This window comes from Diabrotica virgifera, chromosome 8 (assembly GCF_917563875.1).
Source record: "Diabrotica virgifera virgifera chromosome 8, PGI_DIABVI_V3a".
In the NCBI taxonomy this organism is placed as follows: Eukaryota; Metazoa; Arthropoda; class Insecta; order Coleoptera; family Chrysomelidae; genus Diabrotica; species Diabrotica virgifera.
This window is the reverse complement of record NC_065450.1, coordinates 186,337,118-186,354,555: the sequence shown is the minus strand read 5'-3', so window position 1 is coordinate 186,354,555 and position 17,438 is coordinate 186,337,118. Positions and strand designations below refer to the sequence as shown.

Below are 17,438 nucleotides of genomic sequence, written 5' to 3'. Positions count from 1 at the left end.
CATGCTATTAATGTGTAGGTTGAAATTTAAGTTAGTATCAAGAATAACACCCAGATCTATAACTGAGTCAACTAATTGTAACCTAGTGTCCCGTATAAAGTAAGAATTATTCTCAAAGTGTCTTAGTCGAGTAAAAGTTATAGCATGGCATTTGTTTGCATTTAAGTCCATACCATTAAGTGAGCACCATTCCACAAGACCATTAAGATCTGATTGCAAATTGTAGTGATCCAAATCAGAGGTAATTATGTGAAATAATTTAAGGTCATCAGCAAATAGAAGAAATTGAGCAAAATTGAAGCTTTTATTTATGTCATTTATAAATAAATTAAAAAGGATAGGTCCTAAGTGGGAGCCTTGAGGTACACCCGATGTAACTATAATTTCATTAGAGAAATAATTCTTAATACGAACTATCTGCCTTCTATCTAATAGATAATTTCGAATCCAACTAAGCAGAGGATCAGAGAAACCCAACTGTTCGATCTTATGTAACAATAACGTATGGTTGACTCTATCGAATGCCTTGGAAAAATCTGTATAAATCGCATCTACCTGTTGTTTACTTTCCAATGCTTCATTTAAGAAGGAGGTATAATTTAACAAGTTCATTTCAGTTGATCTCCCCATAACAAAACCATACTGTTGTTCAATGATTACATTTTGTATAGTAGGCTTAATTTTGTCACATATTAAACTCTCGAATAGTTTAGGTATAGTATTAAGGATACTAATAGGTCTGTAGCTCTGTACCCCGCTTCTATCTCCATTCTTGAATATCGGTGATATAAAACTAACTTTCCAAACGGGAGGGAATTCACTCGTTTGTAATGATTTTTGAAAAATAAAGAATAAGGGACGAGCAAGATTAAAACTACAGTATTTCAGTAACTTGGGTGGGATTCCATCAGGCCCTGGACCCTTATGTATGTTTAGCTGGGATAATTTGGTATATACCTCTGAAATAGATAAGTCACAACCAGTAATGTTGAAACTAGTGTTAGCCCTTGCACTATCTGGAATAGGACATTCGTCCTCACTATATACTGCAGCAAAGTACTGAGCAAACATCTTGGCTATGGTAGGACCATCGGAACTGGTTTGGCCATTATGGTTTAAAGTGTTCGGAATGCTATTATTGTTCCTTTTAGAATTTACGAACCTCCAGAAGCTTTTAATGTTACTAGGAAGTGTATGTTCAACGTTTGCTACAAACTGATTGTATGCTTGACCTGATAAGGACTTGCATATCGACCTCAATCTAGAAAATTCATTATAGTCTTGAGGTAACCTGGTCACTTTAAATTTCTTATGAGCTTTCTTTTTAGCAATGATGCAGTTTCTTAACTCTCGGGTATACCATTTAGGAAAATTGCCGGTATAAAACTTTTTCATTGGTACATAAACATCGATAGCGCCATATAAGACATCATAAAGTATATTGACCATATCATCTAAACTTTTGTCTCTGAAAATTTCATCCCAGTATATTGTGTCTAAGTAATCAGAAATACCTTGAAAATTTGCTGATTTAAAGTCGTAGAAAAAGCCTTCAGCTTTCATTTCATCAGTTAAAACATCTCCGCGGTTTAAATTAAAGCATAAAGGAGGGTGGAAACTATCGGGGTCAACTAATCCCTCATCAGCTTCTGCGACAATGCAATTTTCATCATGAACCAAAACTAGATCAAGTAATGAGTTTACATTATTATAGATGTTATTGCGTTGGAAAAGATTTTGATAGGAACATATATGATTCATAATATTTATAGCATCTTCTTCGATTAAAGGAATGTCTGGAGCAGAAATTGCCGTAGAACAAAAATTATCATGAGACCAAGTACAGTGTAGGTTGAAGTCCCCTGCAATACAGAAATGAGAGGTGGGAAATGTATTTGAAAGATTATCGATGCTGTTATTGAAAGAGATATATTTTTCTAAAGCAGACTTAGGAGGAAAATAAAGCGCTCCCACAATAAGCGGACAATTAGTACTGCCAACAGCCACATATATTTGTTCTATACCTGGAAAAGATTCCAGCAGTCTACTAGGGATAGATGAGCGCACTGCAATTAGAACTCCCCCCCCTCTGCTCGCAGTACTAGTGAGGTGAGAACGGTCCTTTCTATATATTACATAATCAGTAAGATCAAGTTCTGAGTCAAATATTTGGTCATTTAACCAAGTTTCAGTAAATATAATTATATCATAACAAACTCCCTGCGAATTGTTTCTAATAACACGAAGTTTAGTGCGCAATCCACGACAATTTTGATAAAAGATAGAAAAAGGAGACTTATGAAGATGGTTAAAACTTAGTTTTTTGTAACAATTTGAGGTACACCACGAATATACTTAATTATTAAATTTTGTTCGCCCTTGGAAGTCCGGTCTTGTAGTTGCGTCTTCATATTTTTCTCATAAGCTTGCTGTTTTGGAGTTAGATCAGGAGTTATGAATACATGCGAACCTTTTAATGCTGAACGGCCTTTTAATATAGTTTGGACATCATAATTACTGGGTAAGATAACTTTAAGGCTTCTGTTACCAGACTTATTCTTCTTTCCTACTCTAACAGCCTTTTGAATAGGTATGGGCTCATTGGTAATTTTCATAAAAACTGACTTTACTGCTTCCATATCGTTGTTGGATTCAGGCATATTAAAGATCATCAAATTATTTGAGCGTTGTTGACGTTCATAAATTTCTGCAAGAGTATTTTCATCCGACGAACTATTCCCTTTTAAATTGCTTTTTAATATTTCAAGTTCATTTTTTAGTTCCTTGGTTTCCTTATCTTTTTCTTTCCTCAACTGCTTAATATCATTTTTGATGGTATTCACTTCTATGTTTAGTTTGTCAATCTGTTGCAATAAAACAGGTATTTTCTTAAATGCCGATCGACATTCAAGACAAAAATATACTAGAGTCTTTTTCTGGATAACTACAGCTCTCAATTCTGATGCACATAGACCAGTGCAATTATCAGCAAAACACAGCAAAACACAGGCAAGTCAGGCTATTGTGGGCAAAATCTACACTTTATTGGTTAGTAGAAGATTGGCCCTGAGTAATTTTTAGTGAAAAATCAAAATTCAACACATTGGTGACGCATCACAAATGAGTCATTAGCGCTAAGCATGAAGATTTTCAGAAGGATTGCTTAAAATAGATGGTAAAATTCCCTAAAGAGTGATGATTTGGGGTTGTACGGCAGGTTCAGGGTTAGGATGTTTTGAATTTATTGAGGGATACAGTAAATGCTGCGAAATATCAACTAATACTCAAAACAGCCTATGAACAAGCATTGTAAAATTAGGTAAATTGCTACATTAGTAAGGCTACTCGAATTGGTCTGAAATTTGCACAGTATATTTTTGACGACTTTTTATTCACTTTTCACTCTATACATTTTTTCGCGCTGAGCTATAGTTTTTCTGTATTTCTCATTCAAAAAACTGATATTTTGACATCAATTTCAAACCGCATCGTCCATTTTAATTGCTGTCAAGGACGTGCGTATGCCTATTACATACTTTTTTGAAGCAATGTTGCCACATCTTTCGAAATTATTGTTTATAGCGAAATTACCAATTCCAGTATATACTAGACTTTTTGCAAGCGTAAAATAAAGGATACTTGTAATAAGATACAAGAAAAAAGTGAAAACAAGATCATTGAAAAAAGTAAAACATTAAGTTTTTATTTTGGCATTTAAAGAATACTCATAAAACTCATCCTAAAATATGGAAGTGCAATTAGAAATATGTACTATTTTAGGAATTGTTAAATACTTTTGCATATTATGGCAGTGGCGGCCCGTGAGGTAGTGCCATAGAGCCATGGCACTACCTTGCTAACTATCCATAAACAGATTTTTTATCTTCAAAACCTTTTAATTCCTATTAATTTTTTTGTGTGTATTTCTTTTGATCTTCATAAATTATATAAAATATGGCAACTATGGGCGCAATACAATCCCTGCCGACAGCGGAGAGTATTCGACAGGAGAATCTCCTTCGCGCCGAAGTCAGTACTGGCACGAGTAAAGAGAGAAAGATTTTACGAGCATTATATGTAAGTGACAGAGAAAGAGCTATATTGGACTATTAGTATACCTTAACATTAGAATCTCTGTGCCAGGCACGAGGGTATGAAGCCAGGTCTATTTATTTTGAGTTTCTTTACGTGCTGGTTTGTCGCTTTTATTATGTATATTTTCTGTTAAAAAGTTTTTGTATTTATAATTAAACTTTTGGTGCATCATGATCGTGGGTATTTTGATAATATTTTGATTATTTCTTAAGTTTAATTTATTAATTGACAATAAAGATTAGTATTTTAAAAATTTTTTTGGTGGTTTTTCGCTAGAAAAAAAACTACAAATGTTATAAGGTGTTGTGGAGCTTTCGAGTTAGCTTTAAGAGGTCACGACGAAAAAGAAAATTCAGAAAATAGAGGCATATTATAAGGAGCTGGTCAATTTTAGCGCCGAATTAGACAACGACTTAAAGGTTCATATTATTCAAAGTACCAGATCTTTCAAAGGTCTACCTTCTCCGGACATTTAGTTGCTTCTAATTTATTTATGTCGGAGAAGTTTTCTGCTTATAAGCATCAGTTCTCCGAATCATTTCTTAATGAACCATGGAGACAATTTTAATTTTTAAGCAAAACTCGGTTTAAAACTGAATTAGAAGTAGGTACTGTATTAGTGAGACGAATTAAGTACTACCTCTGGGGCTGTTTCGCTATCGGTTTTATTGTAGAGGGAAGGTTCAAAAAGCACATTTGAAGAAACTATTAAACTTTTAAGTATTTTAGTTACCATTCCTATATCAACATCTGAAGCAGAACGCTGTTTTTCGATGTTTACATCGAAACCTAGTGCTTTAGGTATGCTATCTGCAGAAAAGCATTTTGTAAATTGTATTGATAATTTTAATTATAAAGTCATTGAAAACTTTGCAACCAAAAAATAGAAGAATGAACTTCATATATCGTAAACTTTAAAAGTGACATTACAAAAATTTGTGCATGTGTGTGAATAATGAAATAGTATTATTTTTATAAATTGGTAAATAGAGACTAAATCGTAATAACAATTTTCAAGCACTATCAGCAGTAAATGCTGGTGGTAGGTTAAGAGGTTTTTATTATTAATTAATTTACGGAACTGTTTTGATCAATGTTGGACAATTGCTTGGCACCTCAGATCAATAAACTTAAGATATGTACATAAGATAAAAGTATCCGCGCATATTTTTTTTAGTTTTTGTTGTCAGTATACCTTTTTTTGACAATATCGTGAATGCGTCACTAAAAATTTTGGCGGCTGCCCGAGTTGTGGCACTACCTTCTTAAAGTGGTACGAGCCGCCACTGTATTATGGGTAGGTATATAAAATGGGGAATTTCTGGAGAATGTATTATTGGGGAATAATGGATATACAGTCCTTAACTGTTTAAGGACATTGGTACATACAAATTGCTTCAAGAATAATAATTGTGTTTGAAAGAATATTTGGTATTTTGAAGAGATTTCTTATTTTAACATGTGGAATGAGATGCTAGTTACCTTTTGTTCAAAGAATAATATCAGCATGTTCAGTTTTGCGGCTGATATTGGCCGAAACATTAATAATCTAATTCTGAGAAGAAACTTTTATTATTTATGAGTTCTTTTTAATAAATAAAACAGAACATACAATTTAATGATCAAAGTTTAATCGAATAATTATGTAATCCCAAAAAAAAACTCATAATAATACATAACTTTTATTAAAATTAAGTTCAATAGTTACTCCGAAAAACACAAATGTACATTTGGCAACATTGAACATGATCAGAATATCCTATATTGTGGGCAAACGCCCTGGACTTATTTTTCCAAACAATGAATTTTTGGCCATTTTACAATATTATTTATTTTTGTATAATTTAATGCGAAAATAATGAATGGTATTTATAATTTGTTTATATATGTTATAATAACTAAAGGTATTTTGTACTTTGATAGCATTTTAATCTGGCTAGTTTTCAATTTTCCATATTTTATAATTTTTTTTCAATTGTTTTAAACATTTCTACACTTTTTGTATGTTCCGTAACAAAAAACATGAAAATTTTGCCTTTGTTCCAATTTTTAGGCTAAGTCCAAAAAATTTACGCATTTTTAGTGATCCTTACTAATGTAAACATTTACCTAAAATTAAATGTTGGTGAGAATTACATTTTTTAACAGGACCAAGCTGTCTGTCATACAACCAGAACCAAACAGTATCAGAACAACAAAAAACGGGTTTGGAAACCACAATACATAAATAAATGTCCTTTCTTGGCCTTCTAAGGCGAGGCGCCCATTGAGGTGGAATGGCCGTGGCCCGTGGCGTGGTATTGGCTATTAGAGATGGTTCGGCCAGCTATTTTGATATAGCAGTTGCTTTTTTATTTTTCATTATTCAATGTTTTAAATTGAATTAGAAAAGCAAAATCATATTTGTTTGTTGGTAGGTATTTAATGTGAACATATCAATAATAATTGTTGCTAAAATAATATATGTAAGTACGGACATTTTTTAAAATGAAAAAAAAAGTATAACAAAATACATGGTGGTTGCAATATTTATATGGTCGTAGTATTTATTTAAATTTACTGTTTTAACTGGGAAAAAGCTACAATATTAGTTAGAAATTGAATTGGAAATGATTGGAATTTGGAGGTGAAATTAAACTTACACTTCGTAAATCGTTCTAAATGAAATATATAGTAATGCCCTAGACTTTTCTAATAGACAACAAGTAAAATAGTACTGAAAAGTACGTGAATAGTGTAGGACATACAGTTTTCGAAAGTTTTGTTTTCACCCAATTTTGAAACAATGTGAAAACGTTGAATTATACTCGTCCGTCTGTCCGTCCGTCCATCCGTAAGCTCAACTCCTCCGTCATTATACCAGGTAGAATGACAAAGGAGGTGTCGAATGAAAGCTTATAATCCAACGATGGTACTAAATAAAGGTGAGAAATTTCACCTAGGACTTTCGGTTTTAGAAATGCAACCGGAAGCACTGTTTTAAAGTCACAGGGATAGTACAAGTGATACATTATTGGACGCGCTTTCGTAAGACGAGAACCAATATATATTATACTTCCTGTTTCATGACTGTCTGTCTGTCCGTCCATCCGCAAATATAACTCCTCCGTCACTATACCAGGTATAATGACAAATGAAGAGTCGAATGAATGCTTATAATCCAAGGATGGTACTAAAGGTGAGAAATTTGACATAGGACTTCCGCTTTTAGAATTGCAACCGGAGTACTGTTGTAAAGTCGACGGAATAGTATAAGCAATATATTATTCGACGTGCCTTAACAAGATGAGAACAAATGTATACTTTTGGTTTTTATATAATTTCCGGTTAAAAAGTTCTAACTTTTAGAGTTAGAGTTGCAACAGTTCTAAGTACCGTTGGAAAGTCACCGAAATAGTATATGATATATTATTATTCGACGTGCCTTAGTAAGATGAGAACAAATATGTGGTTGTAATATTTATATGGTTACTATAGGTACTAACGGTGAGAAATTTCACCTGAGACTTCCGGTTTTCGAATATGAAACCGGATGTACTGTTTTAAAGTCGCTGGAGTAGTATAAGCGATATATTATTCGACGTGCCTTAGCAGGATGAGAACAAATGTCTACTTTTGGTTTTTATATAATTTCCGGTTAAAAAGTTCTAACCAGAAGTGCCATATATTATAGTCGCATATACAAAAATATACAATTGTTCAGAGGTGCAGTTAACAAAGTTAAGATTGCTGTGATGGTAGCCAACCTCAATGGTAACCAACCTCTTGAAGACGGTACTTCAAGAAGAACCGGATACTTTTGGTTTTTATATCATTTCCGGTTAAAAAATTCTAACCGGAAGTACCATATCAGAGTCGCAGAAATGATACATGTGACATATTAATTGAAATGTATTGAAAAGTCGAGTTTGAATCTTTAGTTCCGGTTTTGAAATTCTTTAGTTCAGGAAAAAGTTTAGTAAAAATGATTCAAAATTAGTGAAATCGTTTCTTCCGGTTCTGCTTTCGGCCCCTTTGGGTGAGAACCTAGGATTTACGAAGTTCAATTACTTGTAATTAATTAATACATAATTTGTAAAATTAAAATAATAATTCTCATGATTTATGCGTTTTATTCACTTTGTAAAGATTTTTTTGTCGGCATTGTAATATAATACAGCTTATACACCGCATCCCTCAGTAGACCGCAAGCTATAGTAAAAACACGACGGTAGACTAGATACTACAGTAGCACAGATTATCTTTTATTTCTTTAGTTTTAAACCTCAATGCTAAAAACCCAAAGAAGAGAAAACATCATTATTGGGTGCACCCTATCTGGCAAAAAATAAGAAATTTGCAATTTTTAACGTTTATACAAAGGATTTGAACTTGAAGGGGAGGTATTTTGGAAATGCCGTACGCCAGTTCCCTTGCCACTAATCGACAGCATGTTTAATTTTCGAGTGGTATTCGACTGGTGACCACGTTGTGTTTGTGTTGAGTATACGAAGACGTATTTAAAAATCATGCAAGACGATCAACAATTTAATATAAAATTTGTAGGCCTTGTAGAGGCTCATCCTTGTCTTTATGACAGTACTCGGGAAGAATATCATATGAGCCATTTGCAAGAGCGAGCCTGGGCCAAAATTGCTAAGGACATTGGAGAAGGAGGTAAGTAGAAAATACAGTAAATTTAAAATATGCGTTTATTAAAGTTATAACTGTTGATATTTATAATATTTGTCTATTCTCATACTATAATAGGTCTGGATCCCGCGTATGAAAAAAAAGTTGATTAATAGCAAGTTGAAAATTTGTTAATAGCTTAACTTTGTTGTAAATATAAGCTAAAATACGCGTTTATTAAAGTTATAACTGTTGATATTTATAATATTTGTCTATTCTCATACTATAATAGGTCTGGATCCCGCGTATGAAAAAAAAGTTGATTAATAGCAAGTTGAAAATTTGTTAATAGCTTAACTTTGTTGTAAATATAAGCTAAAATACGCGTTTATTAAAGTTATAACTGTTGATATTTATAATATTTGTCTATTCTCATACTATAATAGGTCTGGATCCCGCGTATGAAAAAAAAGTTGATTAATAGCAAGTTGAAAATTTGTTAATAGCTTAAGGGTGTCTAGTCGGACAAACTTTGATATATGGAACACTGTAACAGGGGCAGTTTTAATTGTGGAACAGGTTAAAAATTTGGAACGGTAAGAACACGAAAACGGCACATTTATTTTGTCCGACAGAACAGACTTATACTCTCCGAACAGAGATTAAACTCTCATGCAAAAATCAGAATGCTATTTATAACCTGTCATAATTCCTGTCATTTGACATATTCTACATGTTCCACTCATTAAAACGCCCATTTGGTGATAAATAGCAGTCTGATTTTTGCATGAGAGTTTAATCTCTGTTCGGAGAGTTTAAGTCTGTTCTGACGGACAAAATACATGTGCCGTTTTCGTGGTCTGACCGTTCCAAATTTTTAACCTGTTCCACAATTAAAACTTCCCCTGTTCCAGTGTTCCCATAAATCAAAGTTTATCCGACTAGACACCCTGAAGCTATTAACAAATTTTCAGCTTGCTATTAATCAACTTTTTTTTCATACGCGGGATCCAGACCTAATACTTTTCTTTTCAAGTCAACGAATAAATTTTGACCTAAAATTATATATCCTAAAAACTTAAATTATATCGGGTATTATGCTTTGTCAGGCCTGTATAGCTGTTTATCAGGTAATAAATACTTTATTACTTCTGTTACGAGTAAGTACAAACTCGCCGACAAATTTACCGGTTGTAACAAGGCCGCCGCTACCATGTGTGCAAAGTGTGCATCGCACACGGGCGGCCGATGATAGGAGCGGCGATCTAAACAAAAATACCAGAAAATATTTTACTGCCATACGATCTGCCCTTGCAGCTGTAGTCATAAAGTAATTCAAAGTGGCTAGCGGCTTTCGGACTTTTATTTTTATCTACGTGGGCTATATGCGATTTTTTCAAATTCTGAACATTTGGGAGTATGATACGACAATAGGGTACTTTCCGAGAATTTAAATAAGTGCTTGTTAAATTGCTCTCATTGAGTAATAAAAAAGTCTTTTTTTATTACTCCATGGTTTAAAAAATATTTTTTATTACTCGATGGTGCCTCTTTTATAATATTGTTCCTTTATAGTCAAGGAAATGAAGCATTTTGGCTCGCAATTTTTTCGTCCAGCATGGATTTACTTGAAATTTTCACAGAAGGTAGGGAATAGTCCAAGGATCATTTTCTATATCATGCTGCTGTACGCTAAAACCTTGGGGGTAGTTGCCACCCCATCTCAGGGGTGGGAATTTTTTATTACATTTTAACCATGTAAATCGATGTAAAAAGTAATTTTAAGAAAAAAATGTTTTTTACATTTTTCGAGTTATTCGTGATTGAAAGTAAAAGTTTTTCGACGGAAAAATAGACTTTTCTAGAGGGTTTTTTGAGAATAACTCGAAAAATATGCATTTAATGAAAAAAACTGTAGATATCAAAATTGTATCTTTTAGTAACACAAACGAAACTGTTTTTCTATAATATTTTTACGACCAATATAAACCGAGATACGGCATGTTAAAGGTTAGCTTTTTTCGTCAAATGCATAATTTGAAATAATCAAAGCCAAATAACGGGAAAACTTTGCATTTTTCCAGGAAAACTTACATGATGTTTTTTCAAGCATACAATCAGATCTATAAAAAAAATAATAAAAAGTTTCTAGCATAAAAATTGAGCAACTTATGATAAAAAAAAAGTCGGTACCTATTTTTCTCTACGAAAAAAACAGTGAAAACAACCCCCTACCTACCCTTGTAACTAAAAATTGGTCTTCGCCTTTATATAATTCTTCTTTCGTTAATTCTATAATACTTTCGTTCTTCTTATATTGCACACTAAAATATTCGTTGTCGCGATAATCCAAAAGAGTCGTATATTCGTGGAATACACCATACTATGATTATTTTAAAAATCGATCTATCCAAGCGTTTTGCTTATGTGCTAAAAATAAATTTCCTGAACCTGCTGTCCAATTTAAGTTATTTTTTTAGTAGGTTATAGCCAATATCGCTGTCATAATATTGTGGCTAAACAGGTAAATTTTCATTGCATACCGGGTGTACCAATGAAACTGTGTTTTTTTCTTAAACTTCGCATCACCCTGTGGAATATTCTAGCATTTATAAAATACTCAAATTAAAACCCAACTATAGTTTTATGTTTTCTCAACATTCCCTTTTTTGATTCATTCGCTTAAGTTAGACCATAAAAAAGTTACGTACTTTAACAATTAGCCATGTTTTTCATCAATACAGGGTGTTTTAAATAAGCATGGAAAACTTCAAGTGGTAATTCTACATGAAAAAATAATGACTGTTTGCTTTATAAACCTATGTCCGCAAATGCTTCGTGTCTGAGATAGAGGGTGTTGAAATTTGTCTTACAAACTACCGATTTATTTATTGCTTAAAAACCAGTTGAGATATGCAAATAAAATTTGGTGGGTTTTAAGTGGGTAGTTATTGTACTTTTTTGACATACAAGTAGGAATTTAATATTCACCATTGGCGCGCATACTGGTAATATAAGCCCTCATATTACCCGTATGCGCGCCAATGGTGAATATTAAATTCTTAATTGTATGTCAAAAAATGTGCAATTACTACGTCTTAAAACCCACCAAATTTCATTTGCATACCTCAACCGGTTTTAAAGCAATAACTAAATCGTCAGTTTGTAAGAAAACTTTCAACACCCCCATTCTCGGAAACGAAGCATTTGCGGACTTACCGTTTATAAAGCAAACTGTCACTATTTTTTCATGCAGAATTACCCCTTAAAGTTTGCCAATTATTATTTAAAAACAAGCTGTATTGATGAAAAACATGGCTAGTTGTTAAAGTACCTAACTTTTTTGTTATCCAACATAAGCGAATAAATCAAAAAACAAAATGTTGAGAAAACATGAGGCTATAGTTGGATTTTAATTTCAGTATTCTATAAATGCTAGAATATTCTACAGGGTGATGCGAACTTTAAGAAAAAAATCCAGTTTGATTTATTCACCCGGTATACAATGAAAATTTAACTGTCTAGCAACAATACGACAACGATTAGGAAAGGTTTAGGAAAGTTTTTAAGGAAAAACCAAATGTTTCACTTACTAGTTTATTTAATACACGGTCGATAACGTAAAGAAAATTAACTATATATATTTACATATTATACACATTTATAGCTAAAACGTTTATACATTTGTCTTCATACACAAAATCTTTTCTGATTTTTAAGCGAACCATCTGCGGTAAAGAAAAAATCACAGAGTTTTTCTCGTATAGCAATTGCAGGGTTGGTAGCTCTGCTTTGATTTGTGAATGCCGGGTGTTCTTCATTTTCTATATCGATGTCACAATCGTCTCCTTTTTTTCCTCGCGGAAGCGAAAACAAACCTTCAGATTTGTTAATGAAATTATGCAATACGCATACGGCTTGAACAATATTGTCCACCGTATTTGCATTAAGAGCAATGGTTGTGTGAAGAATTCTAAACTTCGATGACATCATTCCAAACGAGCATTCTACTGATTTGCGACCTCTTGATAATCTGCCATTGAATACTCTCTTCCTATTTGTTAATCCCCTTTTAGGGTAGGGCTTCATGATATTACACGTCAATGGAAAAGCTTCGTCTGCAGTAAAATAAAATGGAAAAACTGTGTCTTGTCCAGGTAGTGGAGATGGGTCTGGTAAGTCTAGAGTGTTATTAAGTAAATTTTTTCCAAAATTACTTTCTTTTAACGCCCTCCCGTCACTATTTCGCCCGTACTCACCTACATCAATGGCCATGAAGCATCCATCTGCATCTGACACAGCCATCAAAACAATGGAAAAATACCCTTTGTAGTTTATGAATTCAGAACCTGATTTTGGCAGACGTCTGATCCTGATATGTTTGCCGTCTATACTTCCCACACAATTGGGTAGATTCCAAAGTTCCCAGCATCTTCTTGCCGATTCTAACCATGTTTCTTTAGTAGGGATAGGGAGGTACTCTGGTTGTAGAACTTTCCATATTACTTTTGAAGTTGCATCAATTATTTTCCTTATTGTAGTATGACCTCTCAAAAAGTAACATGCTAGAGCTTTTAGATTGCATCCGGTTGCAAAATACCTGAAAAGAGAGACAATGTTCTTGTCTTTAAATAATTTATTAAATTTACTGAGTTTATTGTTACCTTTTAATTTTAATAAAGATTTATTTGATTTCCAGCTACCATCACAGAATGCAAAAATAGATGGAAGAATCTACGAGGAAACTACACTAAACATCTGAAGAAATATGTACCATCTGGATCTGGCGTATCAGTAAAACGACCCTACTATCTAGCAGAACATATAGGTTTCATTTTACCCTTCACAAAGTCACGCCAAGCTAAGGGAAACATTGCTTCCCCAAGCAATACAGAAAGCTGTTCAAGCAATACATTTAATGAACAATTTTCTACTCGAGATGTTTTAACCGAAGAGTTGTCACAAAAATCTGGAGGAGAAGAAGAAGAAGAGAGAGAAGAAATCAGCCAGAATGATGAAACCGAAATAATTTTATCCAACCGCCAAGATGTCTTGGAAAAAGACAATTTTCCAAGACATCTTGAAAAAAGGACTCTTTCAAAATCGTCAGTGGTTACCGAAAACAAAATTAAAAAAATGAAAACTGCTGACGCAACATTACAAGATGTTAATAAGGCTGCAATGGACTATTTCGAGGAAAAGAAAAAGAAGCAATCAACTAATAGACCAATTGATTCAGCGAACAATGATGCAGATGTCCAATTTTTGTTGAGTTTATTGCCAGACTTAAAAAAAATGACGGACAGGCAGAAACGTCAATACAAAGTGGGAGTCCTAAATCTTGCTGGTGAAATCTTGGACGAAACTGAAATAGCAAATACCACAGTCACTCAAATTTGCCCAACATCCGACAACTACTTGCCGATACACGTTCACGGTATGCCATCTAGCCGTCCCTCTACATCTACATGTATCTAGTAATAATAATATTATACCTGTATTTGCTGAGGCTGTGCATTTATGACCAAACTATCCAGACGTTTCGATTGCCACACCACATTCAGCACCAGTAGAAAAAGAAACCGTAATAAAGAATATGCAGGATACTTATCCAAATAATTTTTAAAAAATAAAATGTATCTACCTCTTTTATTAATAAATATAATAACTAGCTTATTTCTTATTATAGACTTACCGCAATGTTATTAAAAGTCTTTCTTCGGGAGAAACACATTTCCTCAAATTTGTATCCTTTTTTTGAAGGCTAGGTCGCAGTTTACTCAATAAATTGCAAAATGTGACTTTCTTCATCCGGTAAAAAACTTTAAATTTTTGGTCATCCAAGTTCAAGTCGTTTTTGTAAACATTAAAAATTCCATATTTCCTATTTTTCTGCCAGAGAGGATGCACCCAATAACGACGTTCTCTTTTTTTCGTATTTTTTGCATTGAGGTTGGCAATTTGAAGAAATGAAAGGTAGTCTTCATCTTCTGAGGATGACATTTTCACTAATGATAACACCAGATGTTTTTTTTTCTCTACCACTTTGCCGCCACCCAATTGCCCCACCACTTGTTGACTATTTCCAGGCCTCACACCAGGGTTCGAGCCAATTGAACGTTTATAAAATTTTTAAACTGAAAACTTTCGAAAACTGTATGTCCTACATAGGTCTGGATCCCGCATCTGAAAAAAAAGTTGATTAAAAGCAAGCTGAAAATTTGTTAATAGCTTAAGGGTGTCTAGTGGGATAAACTTTGATATATGGGAACGCTGGAACAGGAGCAGTTTTAATTGTGGAACAGGTTAAAAATTTGGAACGGTCACACCACGAAAACGGCACATTTATTTTGTCCGACTGAACAGACTTAAACTCTCCGCACAGAGATTAAACTCTCATGCAAAAATCAGACTGCTATTTATCATCTGTCATAATTCCTGTCATTTGACATATTCTACATGTTCCACTCATTAAAACGCCCATTTGGTAATAAATAGCAGTCTGATTTTTGCATGAGAGTTTAATCTCTGTTCGAAGAGTTTAAACCTGTTCTGCCGGACAAAATACATGTGCCGTTTTCGTGGTCTGACCGTTCCAAATTTTTAACCTGTTCCACAATTAAAACTTCCCCTGTTCCAGTGTTCCCATATATCAAAGTTTGTCCGACTAGACACTCTTAAGCTATTAACAAATTTTCAGCTTGCTATTAATCAACTTTTTTTTCATACGCGGGATCCAGTCCTAACACTACTCACGTCTATTTCAGTACTATTTACTTGATGTCTATTTAGTTCAGAGAAGTAAGGAAAACAAATATGCTGTTGATGACACAACCCCCTCCAGGCCGAAACCGGACGGACAGACAGACAGACAGACAGCCTAGGTCAAATTTATCACGTTTAGTACCATCCTTGGATTATAAGCTTCCATTTGACACCTCATTTGTCATTTTACCTGGTATAATGACGGAGAAGTTATATTCGCGGTCCGGCGGACCGACGGACAGATAGCCTAGGTCAAATATCTCACCTTTAGTACCATCCTTGTATTATAAACTTTCATTTGACATCTCATTTGTCATTCTACCTGGTATAATGGCGGAGGAGTTATATTTACGGTCGGACGGACCGACGGACAGACCGCCTCGGTCAAATATCTCACCTTTAGTACCATCCTTGGATTATAAGCTTTCATTTGAGACCTCATTTGTAATTCTACCTGGTATAATGACAAAGGAGTTATATTCGCGGTCGGACGGACCGACGGACAGACAGCCTACGTCAAATACTCACCTTTAGTACCATCCTTGGATTATAAGCTTTCATTTGACATCTCATTTGTAATTCTACCTGGTATAATGACGGAGGAGTTATATTCGCGGTCGGACGGACCGACGGACAGACATGATACGTCAAATATCTCACCTTTAGTACCATCCTTGGATTATAAGCTTTCATTTGAGACCTCATTTGTAATTCTACCTGGTATATTGACGGAGCAGTTGTGATTACAGACGGACAGACAGACAGACGGACGTGGGTAATTCAAAGTTTTCACATTTTTTTCAAAATTGGGTGAAAACAAAAGTAAGTTTAAATAAACAGTACGACCATATAAATGTTACAACCACCATGTACTTTGTTATCTTGTTTTTGTCAGTTCAAAAAATATCCGTACTTAGATGTATTATTTTAACAATAATTATAATTATTTATATTATTTATATGTTCTCATTAAATGCCAACAAAACTGCTTTTTGAAACAAAACAAACAAATATTATTTTGCTTTTCTTATATCAACATGAATACATTGAATAATGCTGAAAAAGCAACTGCTGCATCAAAATAGCGAGTCGGCCACCTCTACTTAATACCACGCCACGGGCCACGGCCATTCCACCTCAGTGGGCGCCTCGCCTAACAGTCCTAACCTAAATGTCATTTAAACAGTATGGCACAAAATCAAACAGACACTAAAGAACAAGCCACAAGGGACATTAGGTGAATAAGCCAAAATTGAGCATATTTGAAATGATTTTATGCCTGAACAGTGTAGATCCTGAGTTGAGCCGAATTAGAGCTGTCTTTTTAATTCCCGTAACTAAATTCATAAAGCCTTTTTTCATTAGTCCAAAAAAAATTGTAAAAAATAGCATTTTCCGGTTTTCTACATTTTTATGCAAACTTCAAGCCATGGACCAGCGTATCATAAAAAATGTTCTATGTTTTAACTTTGAAGTTGGAAAATAACAGGCATTTCAAGCATCTTCAAATTTTTAGTGAACTACAAACAATGAACACTTCAACACGTGGTATTTTGGAAAATAAAGCAAATAAACTGAAATCTACTTACCCCAAAACATTTTGATACTTTAATATAAAGTTTAATGAAGTAAAAAGTAATATCAGGTCTATTAGCGCAGTCAGGATCTATTCCTTTAGAAAATTTTGAACTATGAACAAATTTTCAACGGATTTTAGACGTGGGAAAATAAGAAAAGGTTATAAAATTCTTCTTTTTTATTTTGCAAACGACAGGGTGAAACAGAAGTACCAATATGATTTCACTGAAATCACTGTAGAGTAGATCTTGTGGAAATTGATCAAAAAATTCAAAAACCTTTACATTTAAAAAAATCTGGAAGATGAATAACACTTCTGTAATTTGAGGTAGTCTTCAGTGCTAATAACTTAATATTTTGTTTGCGTTTTTTACATTTCCTTACAACGC

The 17,438-nt window shown here is 33.8% G+C and overlaps 1 protein-coding gene across 1 annotated transcript in view; it reads right to left on the bottom strand.

The window, feature by feature from the left end:
• LOC126889416 (46 kDa FK506-binding nuclear protein) overlaps window positions 1-17,254 on the bottom strand; it is a 41,222-nt gene extending 23,968 nt beyond the window's left edge. Inside the window, exon 1 of the mRNA XM_050657706.1 lies at window positions 17,061-17,254. Coding sequence (XP_050513663.1) covers window positions 17,061-17,070 — 10 coding nt within the window. The 5' untranslated portion in view covers window positions 17,071-17,254. The remainder of the gene's footprint in view (window positions 1-17,060) is intronic.
• Between the last annotated feature and the right edge of the window lie 184 nt (window positions 17,255-17,438).